Source organism: Rhinolophus sinicus, chromosome 3 (assembly GCF_057876585.1).
Source record: "Rhinolophus sinicus isolate RSI-liver-muscle chromosome 3, RSI-T2T, whole genome shotgun sequence".
In the NCBI taxonomy this organism is placed as follows: domain Eukaryota; kingdom Metazoa; phylum Chordata; class Mammalia; order Chiroptera; family Rhinolophidae; genus Rhinolophus; species Rhinolophus sinicus.
The window spans coordinates 90,560,603-90,573,895 of NC_142503.1; the positions used below are offsets into that span (position 1 = coordinate 90,560,603).

Here is a 13,293-nt window from a genome sequence, read left to right on the forward strand (position 1 = left end):
CCCTCCAACCCCGCTTCTCCCAAGGGAATGCTCCATCCCCTCCCCTTTCCTCCCTACATAAAGCAAGTCCAAGTTTCAAATTATTTATTCATTCAACAAATATTTCATAGTGAAATGAGCATAGCTCAGTAACAAATGTTTCATAGAGAAATGGAGGTATTATTCCAATCCACCGAATCCCAAACTTTCTCTGGTTTACACCATGGTTTGCTCCTTCCAGAGAGTGTTACACTGTTACACGGACCAGCCAGGCGACTGGAAAGGGGTAGAGGCAAAATGGGGGTTGGGGTTGCTGCTAGCTGCTGAACGACTAGATTCCTTGGCACAGGCTTGGAGTGCTTTGGGCCCACATCCGTGCAAACTTCTATTTGTCCTCTAGGGAGCAGACATGCTTTCTGAGGGAAGCAGAAATGTCATCTGGCTGCCCCACACTAATCACTTGTGTCCTTGTAACGTAGCTGTTCTTCAACCTAAGACTTAATGGTCTAATGCCTAGGGGGAGAATAGCCTTGAAGTCTTGAGGGGCAGAGTGACTGTTGGGGGGAACTGCTTGGCATCTAACTTGTCTTTGTACTGTAGCTCAGGGGTGGCCAGGAGCTCACACTCCTTCTGGTCATGGAGGCTCAGTCCACTCTGAAGTACATAGCCTAAAACCTTCCCTGACCCAAACTGGAAAGGGCGGAACCGTTGGTCAGTGATGTATTTGGGGTCTAAAGCCTCACCCCCCACCAGACAATGTTTAGCCAGGGCCTCTCGGCGAGCCCTGAGCTCTGCCACTGCACTCTCCAGCCGGCTCTGGCCATATTGCTTTATTCGTGCCCACAGACTGTGGTTGAAGTGAACATAAAGAGCCCAGTCCAAGTTGTTCCAGGCTCGGGCCCGTGCAGTCAGATGCCTCTTTTCAGCCGTCAGTCCACCATCGCTACCAGGGCTTGTGCCCTGCTCACTTCCAGCCTGGGCATTGTGCATGAAGCCCACCACATCATCTAGACCCCAGCACAGAGCATCTGCCAATAGAACCAATGACTCGTCAAAGTACTCGGCCACCAAAACCAGGTCAAAGACAGAGTCCAGCCAGGCCAGACTCCACTGGATGAAGGACGAAGACCCCAAATCTAAAGTGATAGGGCTGGATGTCTGGCTGTGACCATCAGCAGCAGTGGGAGCAGGATGGAAGAGAGCATTGGGATCTAGGGTATGGACTCGAGGGCCAGCACCAGAAGGCAGGACACGCAGTTGTGGGGGATTAAGGTCTCTGGGGGGATGAGGATTTCCTCTCTTGGTCCTCATCTCTGGAGGGAAGGGGAGGCCAAAGTCAAACCATAGCAAGTTGCGTGCATAGTGGTCCCCACGGGCCCCAGGCCGGTAGAAGGCTCGAGGATTGGCCAGGAAAGCAGCCAAGGAAGGTGCCTTGCGGAAGGCTGATGAGGTGGATTTATAGTAGGAGAAAGCAGAGCGGGCCAGAGCTGCTGGATCTCGGACAATGGAAAAGAAGAAGCTGTCGGAAGGCATGACCTGGAGTACCTGCAGAGGAGAAAAAACATATAGGAGAAAGAACTGGGCCAGGAAGAAACTAAGTGCAAGCCCAATGCCCGCAGATCGCCTAGCCTCCTCAGACCGCCTCCTGGCAGCTCTAATAGGAAACACCACCTCACCCCACCCCCCGCCCTCACCATCTTCTTTCACTAGTTGATAAATCTTGGGCCAGTTACTTAATGCCTCTGAGAACAGTTTGCTCATCTTCAAAATGGGGATACTCGTACCTTCCTCCCAGCTGATTATGGAGGTTGCATGGGATAAAGGATATAAAGGAACCTGGAACCTGGGAAGCTCCTAGAGAACATTTATTTTTGGGGGGCTTTCTCTCTGCCTTGGTCAGTAAAACTTCTAGGAATCAAACTTTGTGTTAATTTCTCCAACAAAAACTATTAAGTACCTACTGTGGGACTCTTGATCACAGCTCCAAGAAAAGAACGGGCCTCAGGCCTCCTGGGGGCCGGGGAGGGGGTTCACAGGCAGCAAAGAGGAAGGAGAGGGGGCAACTATAATGTTGTGTCAGGTATAGGTGTCAGATGAGCAGACAAGCCCAAGATGGCCAAAGGACAGGGCACTTCTGGGGCTCCTGGGCATCTTGGAGAGCCAAAGACACCCCTGGACTGGACACTGGGAAGCCATGGCCACCTGGTAGGGGGCTTCCCTGAGGCCTGGGACATTTGATCACACTTCTTAGAAAGAAGTAATGTGGGAATGGGACTGAGCCTGGTAGATCCATGTCAGAAACCAGCTCCTGGACTCCTGGAAGGGTTTTTGCCTCTGAACATGACGTCTGTCATTGAACCTGACTCCATGACATGATGTCCTCCAATTTGATCTGCTAATATGGGCATGCCTGCAGGGCAGAGCCTGTAAACTGTGTGTCTCTTTGAAGGCAGAGAAGAACAGTGCAGAGAATGGTCTGTGGCATCAGGTGGACCTGGAATAAAATCCCAATTCAGCTATTTACCAGTTATGTAACTTTGGGCAGGTTATTGAACTTCTCAGAGCCTTCATTCCTCCATATAAATCTGAGTTAATATTTACCTTGAAGAATGTAGAAGTAGATGGAACAAGGTAGGTAGTCAATGAATGGTGGTGACAATGAAGGTCATCATCCTAACCTCGAGAGAAATCTCCCTCAAAGACTATTGCCATCACCTCACGCCTAGCAGTGGCCCCTTGCTAACCATTAGATCACATGCTCCTTAGCCGCTTTCTTCAGCTCCAGCTTCAGCGGGAGTGTGTTTTAGCCCCCGCTGAAGTTCTATCTCCTCTATACACTCCCCTCTTGAAACCACCACCACCACCGTCTTTGCTGATATTTTGTTCCCTCTTAAGTATGCCTGACGTTCTCCTTACTACAAAATCATGTCCATTCTTTCCTTTAAAACCTACCTCTCCAGAAAGCTCCACCTCTTTTGATGAATATTGTCCCCACTGTTCCAAATACAAATATACATACACATGCACACATGCCACAGAAGGCGCTTTGCCTTTGGAGCAAATGGGCCTGGGTTCAAATCCGGTTAACAGAGACCAGTCACTTAGCCTCTCTGAGACTCGATTTCCTCATCTGTATATAATGGAAACACAATGCTTTCCTGGCAAGGTGATGGTGAGATTAATACTTAGCACTCAAGAAGTATTCAATAAAAGTTAGTCCCTGTATGTTTTCATTTGCGCATTGACTTTCTCCGCGAGCTCTCAGGTTCCTGTGTTGTACATGCGAGTGCATGTACTCGTCTCCCCCCATAGAAGTGAGGCTTTAAGGGGCGAGGGCTTGGCGTATACCTGATCCTTAAAATCTGGCAGACATGGTGAGGAGAGTGAGAGTAAGATGGGTCAGAGGGCAGTGGCTGAGCAGAGGTCCTGGTAGTGTCAGTGGAAGGGGCCAAGAAGGGCCAGGGGACACCTGGAGGGAGAGTTCGAGGACGGAGGGGTGGGGTCAGAACTGGCAGGGCACTGACACCAGCAGTATAAATTGGTTAAGAACGGAGATTGAGTAAGCTTCAGATGGGAGCGGGCAGGACTTCAGCTCTCAGAAATTACTGAGGACAGCTGAGGAAAGGAAAACAGGAAACCTCACCTTTGTGGCCCCAATGCCCAACTTTTGGGTGAACTGATGCCTGGGGAGCCCCCAGGCCAGGGGCCTCCTCCCCTGATTGTCTTGTCTACAGACCTGATCCCGTCTCTCTCCAGTCCCACCCACCCCTCTACACCCCCTCACCTCTTTCAGGTTGAACCTCATGTGATGACAGAGGATGTCGAAGGGGGGCTGGGTGCCTCCACCCTCAGGGTGGTAGCCTTTGACCCGAGAGGCCTGGAAAAGCCTTGGGTAGCCGAACTGGTAGCGGGCAGGGAGGGCGAAACGCAGCCCATGCCGGTCCCCGTAGCGATGAAGTAGGCTTAACACAGAGCTGCTCCCAGATTTATGTGTCTTCAGGAACACCAGTCGCTGCCTGGGCGGGCAGGATGGAACAGCTGGCCCTGGGGATGGGACCCAGGGCTGTCGGAGCTGCAGCCCGGGTAGCCTGGGGAGAGACAGGAGGGGAAGTGTCCTGTCCCTCACCAGAAGGTGGATGGGTGTCTAGTGGAGCAAGGACAAAGGGTGTGAAGTTCCCAAGAGTCATAGCTCCAGGTGGGATTGGGAGGAGCAAGTGGGGGGCATCTACGGGGCGCTGGGAGAAGATGAAACTCACCTCCTCTGGAAGGGCCCCCCCCAGAGCTGGAGGGCAAATCCGATGGTCATGAAGACTCCCAGAGCCACCCCCAGGCTCCGAGGGCCCCAGAGACGCCTGGTCCTGGTAGGAGACAGAGGGCCCATGTGGCACAGGGAAGGGTGACAGGGCGATGGTCAGGCACAGAGGCAGAGACAGCTTGAGATAGCCGTGCAGCCACAGAAGGCGCAGGTTCGAGATCAGGGGTCATTCCCCAGGCCTGCTTGCAGCCCTGGTTGAGTCTGCCCCCTGAGTTAGCAGATTTTTGCCTCTGTCAGCGTCTAGAAGGGAAATGAGGGGAAGGAGGGGAGGCTAAGGAGAGGGTAGAGCCTTCTCGCTGGCTGCTGCAACTGAGACCTAATTCATGCAGGGGGCTGGCTCCGAGAGGGGTGTGTTCTCTATATACATATCTTCAAGGTGGCCCCACAACTACTCCTCTGCTCTCAGCCTCCATCTCCCTCAACCACCACCTACAGTTTCTCCCTGAGCCTCAGGGATTTGGAAGGGAAGGGGAGAAAAACAGAGACCCTGCAAGAAAGATCAGACCAGTCTGCTCATAAGACTGATGTGGACATGGCCAGGCCACTGACTTCCTCCTCAGCCTCTGTCTGTGACGGATCGGGATGAAGAGCCCCATTTGGAGGCTGAAAGCGGTAGCCATAAGGAAAGAATGCGGGTCAGATGAAGCAGGGGAGGGGAGGCCACAGGAGGGAGTGTACTGAGTAAGAGTCAGCCATCTGGTCTAAACTCAGACATCTATTTTCCCTCTTGGCACAGGGCAGTCCCCAGTGTGGAAGGCGCTGGGGAGACGTGCGTTACTTATGAAACCCAGTTCCTGCAACACAGCCCCTCACACCCCCGTTCCCACTTTCCAATCCCATCAGTGCACCCAGAAGAGATTGAGAGAGTGGGGGTAGGGGAAAGGAGGGAGGGAGGTGGAGAGAGAGAGAGAAAAAAAAAAAACTCTGGAGACAAAGATACTGACAGACTCAAACACTGAGCTTGAAATTCTTTCCCAGGCCCCAGTTTCCTAATCAATTGGGAGTCCAAACCCACCCCTTCAGATTACAACCCACGGACACAGGCCACAGCCCCTCCAACAAGCCTTGACAGCCCCCTTCCAGGACGCGCCTGGAGTAACCCCAGACAGAGAACCCATACTTGCTACCTAGAGACCCGCCCCCTCTGGCATCACCCCACAACTCCCTCCCCCAACACAGCCCCCAGGATCCAGCCCAGCACAGGACTCCGTATCCAGATTTCTATTCCTTCCACCCATCTCTGTCTCCTCCCATTACCCTTGATTCCAGCCCTCTGTCCCCTCCAACCTTGGTGACTCCTTAGTCACCAGCCCTTTGTTGGCCCCTCTCGGGTGCTATGAACCCCCCCACCCAACTCCTCCCATAAATTCCAGAACCCTCCACTGGCTGCAGCCTGGGTGTCACTTGCCCACTCACCATGCCACCTGAGGAGCAGCAGGCAAATCGGGGTCTGGTCCTCCCACCCACCCACCCCAGACACGGCCCGGCTCCTCCCGCTCAGCTCAACTTTCCCCATAAACTTTCTCAGTGCCCAGGCTCCTCCCCTCTCCCTCCCTTTGTCTGGCCAGTGCCTGCAGCTGCTTCAGCTTTGATGGCTTATCTGGGTCTCACTCGCTGCAACTTTTCCTCCTCAAGGCACCCAGCCCACCCTTGGAAGACACCGCTTCTCTTTCACACTTAGGAATCAATTATACTTTTTCTCTCTTCCTTTTTCTGCAGAACAAAAAACTCATTCAGGAGACAGAAAGAAAGGAGAAAGTAACAGACAAACAAGAGTTGAAAGCAGACATTGTCAAAGACTTTTGACAAAGTAGCCAGAGGCTGACTTGCAGAGAATAGCCCCCCAGCCTGGAAGGCAGGGAGCAGTGGGGTTGTAAAATACTGATGCCTGGTGTTCAAAAAGAATTTTGCCAGTGACAAGGTGCTTCCTCACACAGTTCCTATTTGGGCCCCACACTTCTCCCCATTTTACAGATGAAGGTTCTCAGATCTACAGGGTGGATAACTTGCCCAAACTCAGTATCAGGGGAGAGGTTTCATGACAGGAGACAAGCAGGCAGAAAATGAGCCGTCAAGGAGGCTCTGGGGCCTCTGCCAGGAGCCAGGGCTCAGGGAGGGACGCTGAAGTTACAGAAACTCACACTTGGGGTCCAATAAATTAGTTATTTATTTGTAAAATGCAAAATTTGTGAAGGATGTGGATGGCAGAGGTCATTAGTTGCGACTTTTTTTTTCTTTTTTGTATTTTAGTTTAAGAAATTGATACTGAAAAAACTCAACAGAACCCAGACCTGTAGATCCTGACTTCCTATTCACACACCCCAGTCCCCTGCCCTGCACCTGGTCAGCAGCCAGCTTTGTCCATTTCTGAGACCAGGTGCCCCCACCCCTTCCCACTTCCAACTTCCTTCAAACCCCACCCACCAAATGATACTCTAAAGCTTCTCCCCTTCTCTTCCTTGGGGCTGAGTTGGAGACCACACCTCCTTCCTAAATAAATACCCCACTATGCCCATCCCTAGACACCAAATGAAAAAAATAAATACTGTGAACACCTACACACTCCCAGTGGGAATCTCCTGGACTCGGGGCCCCAGCCATTCACCCAAAAAGTCCCTTCTCTGTCTTCTCTGCAGGCCCTTCAACTCCTCCCCAGACCCAGCAGAGGGGGGAGGAGAAGGGCCGTGAACCCTTCTAATGCCAGGGCACCCCTCCCCTGTTATCGGGGTCCAAGTAGGGCCAGGGCTGAAAGGAGGAGAATGAGGATGGGTTGGGTGTGAAAACCAATCGATGTCCCCCCAGTCCTGCTCCTGCCCTGGTTGTGGCGGATGATGACACCTCCGCCTTTGCCTCCAGCACCATCTCTTCGAGGAGGGCGAGGAGGCCGGGCTGGGGGGGCCACAGCTGCTGCCCCAGCCATCCAGTCATCTGCATAGTGCTGTCCCTCTCCAGAGCCGCTGGCGTCCTCATCTGCAGGGAGGGAGAGGATCAGAGGGAGAGAATCAGGGACAGACAGGGATCAGTAAGAGGGACAGTGAAAGACAGAGCGAGAGAGATAGAAAGATGAAAACAGAGTAAGAAAGAGAGTGGCAGGAGAGACACAGATAGATAGTTGGAGGTTGGGAGGAGGTAGAAAGTGACAGGAAGGCAGTGAGAGAGAGATCAGGCAGACAAGGGAATGAGGGAAGGTGATGGGAAACAGGAAAAGAGACAATGAGACAGAGACAGAAAAGAGAAACAGATGGGAAGAGAGGATAGACAGGAAAAGACAAGGCAGACATACATAAAAGCAGCCAGCAGACAGCAAGAGGGGTGGGGGAGGAGAGACGAGGAGACACAGAGACAGACAGTGGGAGAGAGAAAGAAAACCAATGTCCTTGCCTTGCTTCTCTGGCAAACTCTACCACACGCCCGACCCAGCCGAATGGCACCACCACCAGGCTCCCCTGCCTTGCTGGCGTTGCTCACCCTTGCCAACCTCCTACAGCCCTTTGCCCATTGTTCTGTAAGAATATTTTGGAGTCCTCCCAAAGAGACCCTCTCTCTCATTGCTTTTCTACCCCTTACCTGTAAGGTAAGTAATGCTAGTTTGTAAAATGAATGAGTAATGAATGATAACTGAGATGAGAGGGGAGGGACTCAGAAGGCAGTGGGCGGGGCCCGGGTCTAATCACAGGCCCACGGTTGCTCCAGGGTCTTACCCCAGTCCTCCAGTTCCAGGTCGCGTCCCAGAGCGGCTGCCTTCATCCTGATGGTGGCTGCCCGGAGATGCAGCCGCCGTGTCCGCGTCTGGAGGTCGGGGTTCGAAGCTTCTACATCCACCTCTGGGTTGTTGAACTGCTCGGTCAGAGAGCCTCCGACCACGGGCAACAAGTACCTACGAGCAGAGCAGCCCCCGAAGGATCTCGCCTGACCCGACGGACCCGCCCCGCCCCCAGATTCCGGTGTAGGCAGCCCGCAGCCGCCACCGCCAGCCTGCCCGACTCTCACCGGCCCCGCCCGGTTCCAGTCCAGCAGGGCGCCGCCTCCTGCGTGATGTCTGCCGCCATGCGGGGGTCCCCGCACACAGTCAGGGGCAGCCCGGCCCAGAAGCCCCGGACCCGGCCCAGCCGCTCGCGGAGCTCCCACACCTGGACAAGCAGAGAGAGCGGGCAGAGCTACAGCGTGCCCACCCACCAACCTGATGCCCCCGCGCTGCCTGCCCCCCACTCACCAGCCGGGGCAGGCTGTTGCCCGATGCCATCGTGGGCCGCTCCTCCTCCACTCCCACCGTCCAGAGCCGGCCCACCTCTTCCGGGGGTGCCGGGGCTCGGCGGGAACGGGCAGGTGCCTTTGGGGGCCCCCCGCATTCCTGAAACACCTGTAGCACAGGGAAGAGGCGTCCCACACGCGGTGAAACCCACACGCGGTGAAACCCACACTGTATCCCTGCTCCAACACCTCAATCTCCCCTGACACCCCACTTTCCCCAGATACCCAACAATGTCTCCCTGACACTCCACAATGTACCCCCAACCACAGGCCCTCGCCTCCACATTCTCTCTCCTGTACCTGAGCTGACACCCCCATTCTGTCTCCCCCACCCTCGGAGATGGACACTCCCACGCTCCTCAAGGCCCCTGTACCTGGGTGGACACCGCTACACTGTTCTCCTGCAGATACATCAAACCTTCTGAGATCTTCACCCCAATGGACTGGGCTGCCTGCTCAAAGGAAAAGGGGCCCTGGATCTTCTCAGCCAGAAACAGGAGACCATCTTGAAGGAGGGGGAGAAAGACAAAGGGTAAACTGAGGGGACAGCCAGGGAAGTACCCACTGAACTAGGAAGTTCCCACAAATCCTGACCTGGGAGCAAGGTGTTGGATTGGGGCGACTCACATGAGAAGAACTACCACCCACCCCAAATTCCCCTTCAGTGTGGCTTAAAACTCCCTCCCAGTCCATCCCCATTCACCCCTACACAGACAGCCTTCCATAGGCTTTCCTGAGTCCTCACCCAGATAGGCCCCCCAGTCAGGGTCCAGTCCCTGGCTGCTGAGACAGCCATGGGCCACGTTGAGGCAGAAGCCCCGGCAAGGCAGCAGCAAGGGGACCCCCCGACAAAGGGGGCAGCCGGTCAGACGCATCACAGCCCGCTTGCAGCCTGCGGACATGGGCACCTGGGGGAAGAGAGCTGGGCTGTGTCATCCACAAACACTGAGGCTGCCCTCAGCCAAGCTTGGTGCTGGGCACAGAGAGAAATCTGTGCACCCCACCTTCCCAGGCCCTATGTGGAGAGTTGACTTGAATGGCTAGTGTTGGTGACTCCATGTGGAAGCAGGTGAGACCCCAAAAGACTGAAGGGAAACTCCTAGAGGTCAGGTTGCAGATATGCCTCTTGGTAGGGATGGAGCTAGAGAGGCGGTGGTGGTGGTGGTGGTGGTGGTGGTGGTGGTGGTGGTGGTGGTGGTGCTGGTGGTGGTGGTGGTGGTGGTGGTGGTGGGCAGCCTCTGAGAAAAGGTTTAAAGACAAGAGTGAGTCCATTATGGTTGGGGAAGGAAGACAGGATGCAGGTCGTAAGGCTGGGAGATTGGGAAGAGACTGGGCAGTGGAGACAGAGCCTTGAAGGCCAGGTCAGGAATCTGGCCTTTAGTAGCAGGGAAAGCAGAGCCACTGAGGGGATGTGGAGGAAACCAAGGGAGCCAGTACTCCCATCTCGGGATGCTATGGAGACGGCAAGGACCCTAGAGGCTGGCGGAGTATGTGTCCTCAGAGGTGCAGGAGGGGTCACAGGTGGGAGGTGGTCATGAATCATGACGCAGGGGAGACTTCACTTTGGCCCCCTTCCTTCCTGATTCACTCTGGACGCCATAGCCTCGAGGCTGATAGGGGAAGGCCACAGGTCTCTCCTGCCAGCTGGCTCCTAACTCTTCCACAAGGGGCCTCTCCTACTCTGCCTCTCCCTCCCTGAGCCCCACCTACACTCAGGCCCCCTCTAACCTTAAGCGCTTCACTGACCACATCTCTTCCGGTCTCCAGGCCCTGGATAAAGGCCCGGGCAGCCACCATAGCCCGGGTAATCTGGGGGAGAAGAAAGAAGGTGAGAAAAACCACAATATTGTCATGTGTCAATCAAGACTGGGGCCAAGAGATTGTACCAAGGGGACGAGGAGGGGGGTTAAGTTTGTGGAGTTACCTTGGGGTGGTTAGGAGTGTCAAGTGGTACAGGGAGGCAGGTTCAAGAGGCTCAGAGGATTATAGTCTAGAAGGATAAAGGGGAACTGGGCTTGGCAAAAGATGGAGGGAATTGAGTTTTACAGGGTTTGCAGACAGACTGCATAGAACAAAGACTGAACTTGAAGCCAGAAGACAGGGGTATGAAACACAGCTCTACCGTTTACTGGCAGTGAGACCTTAACTTCTGGGAAGCTCAGTTTTCTCACCTGTAGGACAGGGATACTACCATCTACCTTGTAGAGGTACTATGACAATTAAATGAGATACTATAAAGTGAAAATCCTTCTCAAATATTAGTGCCTAATTCACAATTAGTTGAACCAGAGAAAGTCAAGATATTAGGATGAGGGAAGAATTGGCAGAAAGGTGGCTGGGGGCCAAGAGTAGGTGAGTGGGTCAGGGATGTGTGTGAAACGATAGCACAGGATAAGAGTGGGGGTACCTCCAATTAAAGGAGACTAAGGAGCATTAGGGCAGGCAGGGGTGGCTGGGGCTCAAGATAGGGGTCATCAGGTCAGAGATGGCTGCCATGCAGGATGTGAGGATCACCAGGTCAGGGGTGACTGGGGCAAGAAGGAGGGTCATTAAGTTGGAGGTGAGTGCACAGTTCAGAGGTTACTAGGTCAGAGGTGGCTGAAACTCAGGCCTTAGGACCCCTCACCTGCAGGCGGAGGCGGCGGGGTGAGTCCCCGAAAGGCTTCAGAGAGTCATCAGCAGAGGAGGCGAGGCGTGTGAGGCAGAACAGGTAGTCAGGGGAGAAGATGTACTGTGGGTGCAGCAGGGGGAACATTCTCTCCAGGAGCTGCGCCCAGAAATCCACCAAGGCGTCATCTAACCCCTCACCAGACTTCTCATAGTAGTCCCGCAGCCGAGAGAACAGGCCGCTGAATAAGGGGGTGTGCTGGGAGTACAGGCGGCCATAGGAGCGGTGGAAGAGCAGGGCCAGGGAGTGCTCAGCTGATGAGAGCATCTCCCGAAAAACCTCTGTGGCAAATGTGAAGAAAGGGATGGGAGGGGAGGGGAGGTGAGGCCAGAGAAAGACGGAAAAGTGGAAGGGCAGAGGCAGGAAGAGATGGGGGTGGGGGAGAGAAGAGAAAAGACAAGTGAGTTAGAAACTGAGCAACTCTCAGAGACCTGGGCAGACTGGGAATGGGGTGGGGCAGGACCTGGAGAGAGCCTGTGGTGGCGGGGCTAAGCCAGTGCTGGGGTGCCTGACGGATGGAGTAGGAAGTTGGGACAGTATGCTTGCTGGGGTCACGAGCACAGAGAGGAGATATGTGGCCAGGTTTGGGGACTCCAAATCCTCACCATCAAATTTTCTGTGCCGGGCAGCCAGCGTGTGTACCAGGAAGGAGCCACTCTCCTCCACCAGGCCTCGGAAGGTAGCCTCAGTGTCCCAGGTCAGCCTCTCCTCTATCTCACTGGAACAGCAAGTGTATTCTTGGGGACAGATCCGGAGGTGCTCACCTGGAGAGAGGAGACACAAGGAATGGTGGAAAGTGATGTTATAAAATTCCTTCCTTCTGCCTATCTCTGGGGCCATCCCTTCTCTTTCACCTGTCTGGTTTCTTGTCTATTGTCTGCACCCTCATCCTCACTTGACCCTATCCCCACATTATTCCCTCACCCATCCCAAGTTCACTGTCATTAGCCAAGGGATGGATAGTGATGGGCCAAATTAGTGATCAGAGGTTCCTCAGGGGACCTTCCCCAACATCACATACCCCAGGCCTCTATAGACTTACAAGGATGGCTTACAGGAAGGCTTCTATGGGAAGAATGGGGTTTGGAGAGGCGGAGTTACTTGGTGAGCAAGAAAGTATTATCGTAGTGCTCTTAAAAATAGAGAGGAGAACAAATTGGGCTGTAAAGAAAGAAACATAGAGGTGGATGCTAATTACTAGAAAGGTATTCCTGGGGTGGGGGTAGAGTAAGCGTGCCATTATGTGAACAGGAGCGTTATTGTGATCCTGGTAAGGAAGTTCAGGAGGAGGAGAGATGTTATTACGATAGGATGAAAAGATTACTATAACGGTCACTCTGAAGAAGAGTTATTGTGAGATGAAGAAGACCCGCCCCGCCCCCTCCCTTACCCCCAATTCTCTAGTCTTCCTCTTTCTCCTCACCTGAGATCAGGGCGGGAGGGAGTAGGCTTAAGCTATATCCCCGGGCGCCCAGAATCTGCCGGGTCTCAGTGCAACTCCGGGTGACCTTTGCCTCGCTCCCGCGTCCAGGACCAGGACCGGGACACAGAGGCAGCAGTAGAAGCAGAAGAGTTAGCCGCGCGAACATAGCTGCTGCGACCCTGGAACAGCAAAGTGAATCCTAAGGAGTAAAGAAGAGCCGCCCGAACTCAGAAAGCCGGTTCTCTGCCGTGGGAACCTCCCCGCCAGCTACAGAAAGAGCACGACCTCGGAAAACTGAACACCCACCACGATAGCTAGGACCAGAAGCATCTGCGGAGACAATGGGAGCGGGGAGCCGGACAAGGGGCGGGGCCCGGGGCGGAGCTCTGCCAATGATGGTTAGGAATAGGCCTCAGGGGCGGGGTCAAGGGAGAAATTAAGCCAATGTAGTGGGGAAGCTCGGCAGAGGGGCGGGATTCGGTTGAACTAAGGAGGTTAGTGGGGGGCGTGGTCTTTTTCAGGGGCGTGGCGACCCGGTTTTAAAGGTGGGGCCTGGGTGGAGCCCAGCCTATGGCAGTTGAGAAGCCAGATTGAAGGAGCTACTAGTAGTCTAGTGAGAAGACCCGCCGAAGTGGGGGAGAGGGGAAAAAGGGGGCG

General features: G+C 54.3%; 2 protein-coding genes across 3 annotated transcripts; both read right to left on the reverse strand.

The window, feature by feature from the left end:
- Positions 1 to 215: 215 nt before the first annotated feature.
- GAL3ST4 (galactose-3-O-sulfotransferase 4) lies at positions 216 to 5,816 on the reverse strand. Its single transcript, XM_019752787.3, has 4 exons — positions 5,711 to 5,816; positions 4,236 to 4,534; positions 3,764 to 4,067; positions 216 to 1,524 (listed from the first exon to the last, which is right to left on the reverse strand). The coding sequence occupies exons 2-4, from the start codon at positions 4,358 to 4,360 to the stop codon at positions 493 to 495; spliced, it is 1,461 nt and encodes a 486-aa protein (XP_019608346.2). The 5' UTR covers positions 4,361 to 4,534; positions 5,711 to 5,816; the 3' UTR covers positions 216 to 492.
- Positions 5,817 to 6,443: 627 nt separating this feature from the next.
- On the reverse strand, positions 6,444 to 13,068 carry GPC2 (glypican 2). 2 transcript variants are annotated; one of them, XM_019752684.3, is made up of 11 exons: positions 12,943 to 13,068; positions 12,637 to 12,815; positions 11,819 to 11,977; positions 11,172 to 11,494; positions 10,274 to 10,354; positions 9,291 to 9,453; positions 8,920 to 9,050; positions 8,508 to 8,654; positions 8,285 to 8,424; positions 7,996 to 8,171; positions 6,444 to 7,264 (listed from the first exon to the last, which is right to left on the reverse strand). In XM_019752684.3, exons 2-11 carry the CDS (start codon positions 12,800 to 12,802, stop codon positions 7,014 to 7,016), a joined length of 1,737 nt encoding a protein of 578 aa, XP_019608243.3. In that variant the 5' UTR covers positions 12,803 to 12,815; positions 12,943 to 13,068; the 3' UTR covers positions 6,444 to 7,013. The 2 variants fall into 2 exon arrangements, with proteins under 2 accessions (XP_019608243.3, XP_019608242.3); XM_019752683.3 differs by having other exon boundaries at positions 12,637 to 12,835; positions 12,943 to 13,010.
- Between the last annotated feature and the right edge of the window lie 225 nt (positions 13,069 to 13,293).

Coding starts and splice junctions, on each gene's coding strand:
- GAL3ST4 (XM_019752787.3), bottom strand. CDS start 4,360: ATGGGCCCTCTGTCTCCTACCAGGACCAGGCGTCTCTGGGGCCCTCGG. Junction 4,068..4,235: donor GGGGGGCCCTTCCAGAGGAG/GTGAGTTTCATC, acceptor GTCTCTCCCCAG/GCTACCCGGGCTGCAGCTCC. Junction 1,525..3,763: donor TGAGGTTCAACCTGAAAGAG/GTGAGGGGGTGT, acceptor TCTCCTCTGCAG/GTACTCCAGGTCATGCCTTC.
- GPC2 (XM_019752683.3), bottom strand. CDS start 12,966: ATGCTTCTGGTCCTAGCTATCGTG. Junction 9,454..10,273: donor TGGTCAGTGAAGCGCTTAAG/GTTAGAGGGGGC, acceptor CTCTTCCCCCAG/GTGCCCATGTCCGCAGGCTG. Junction 8,172..8,284: donor ACTGGAACCGGGCGGGGCCG/GTGAGAGTCGGG, acceptor CTCTGCTCGTAG/GTACTTGTTGCCCGTGGTCG.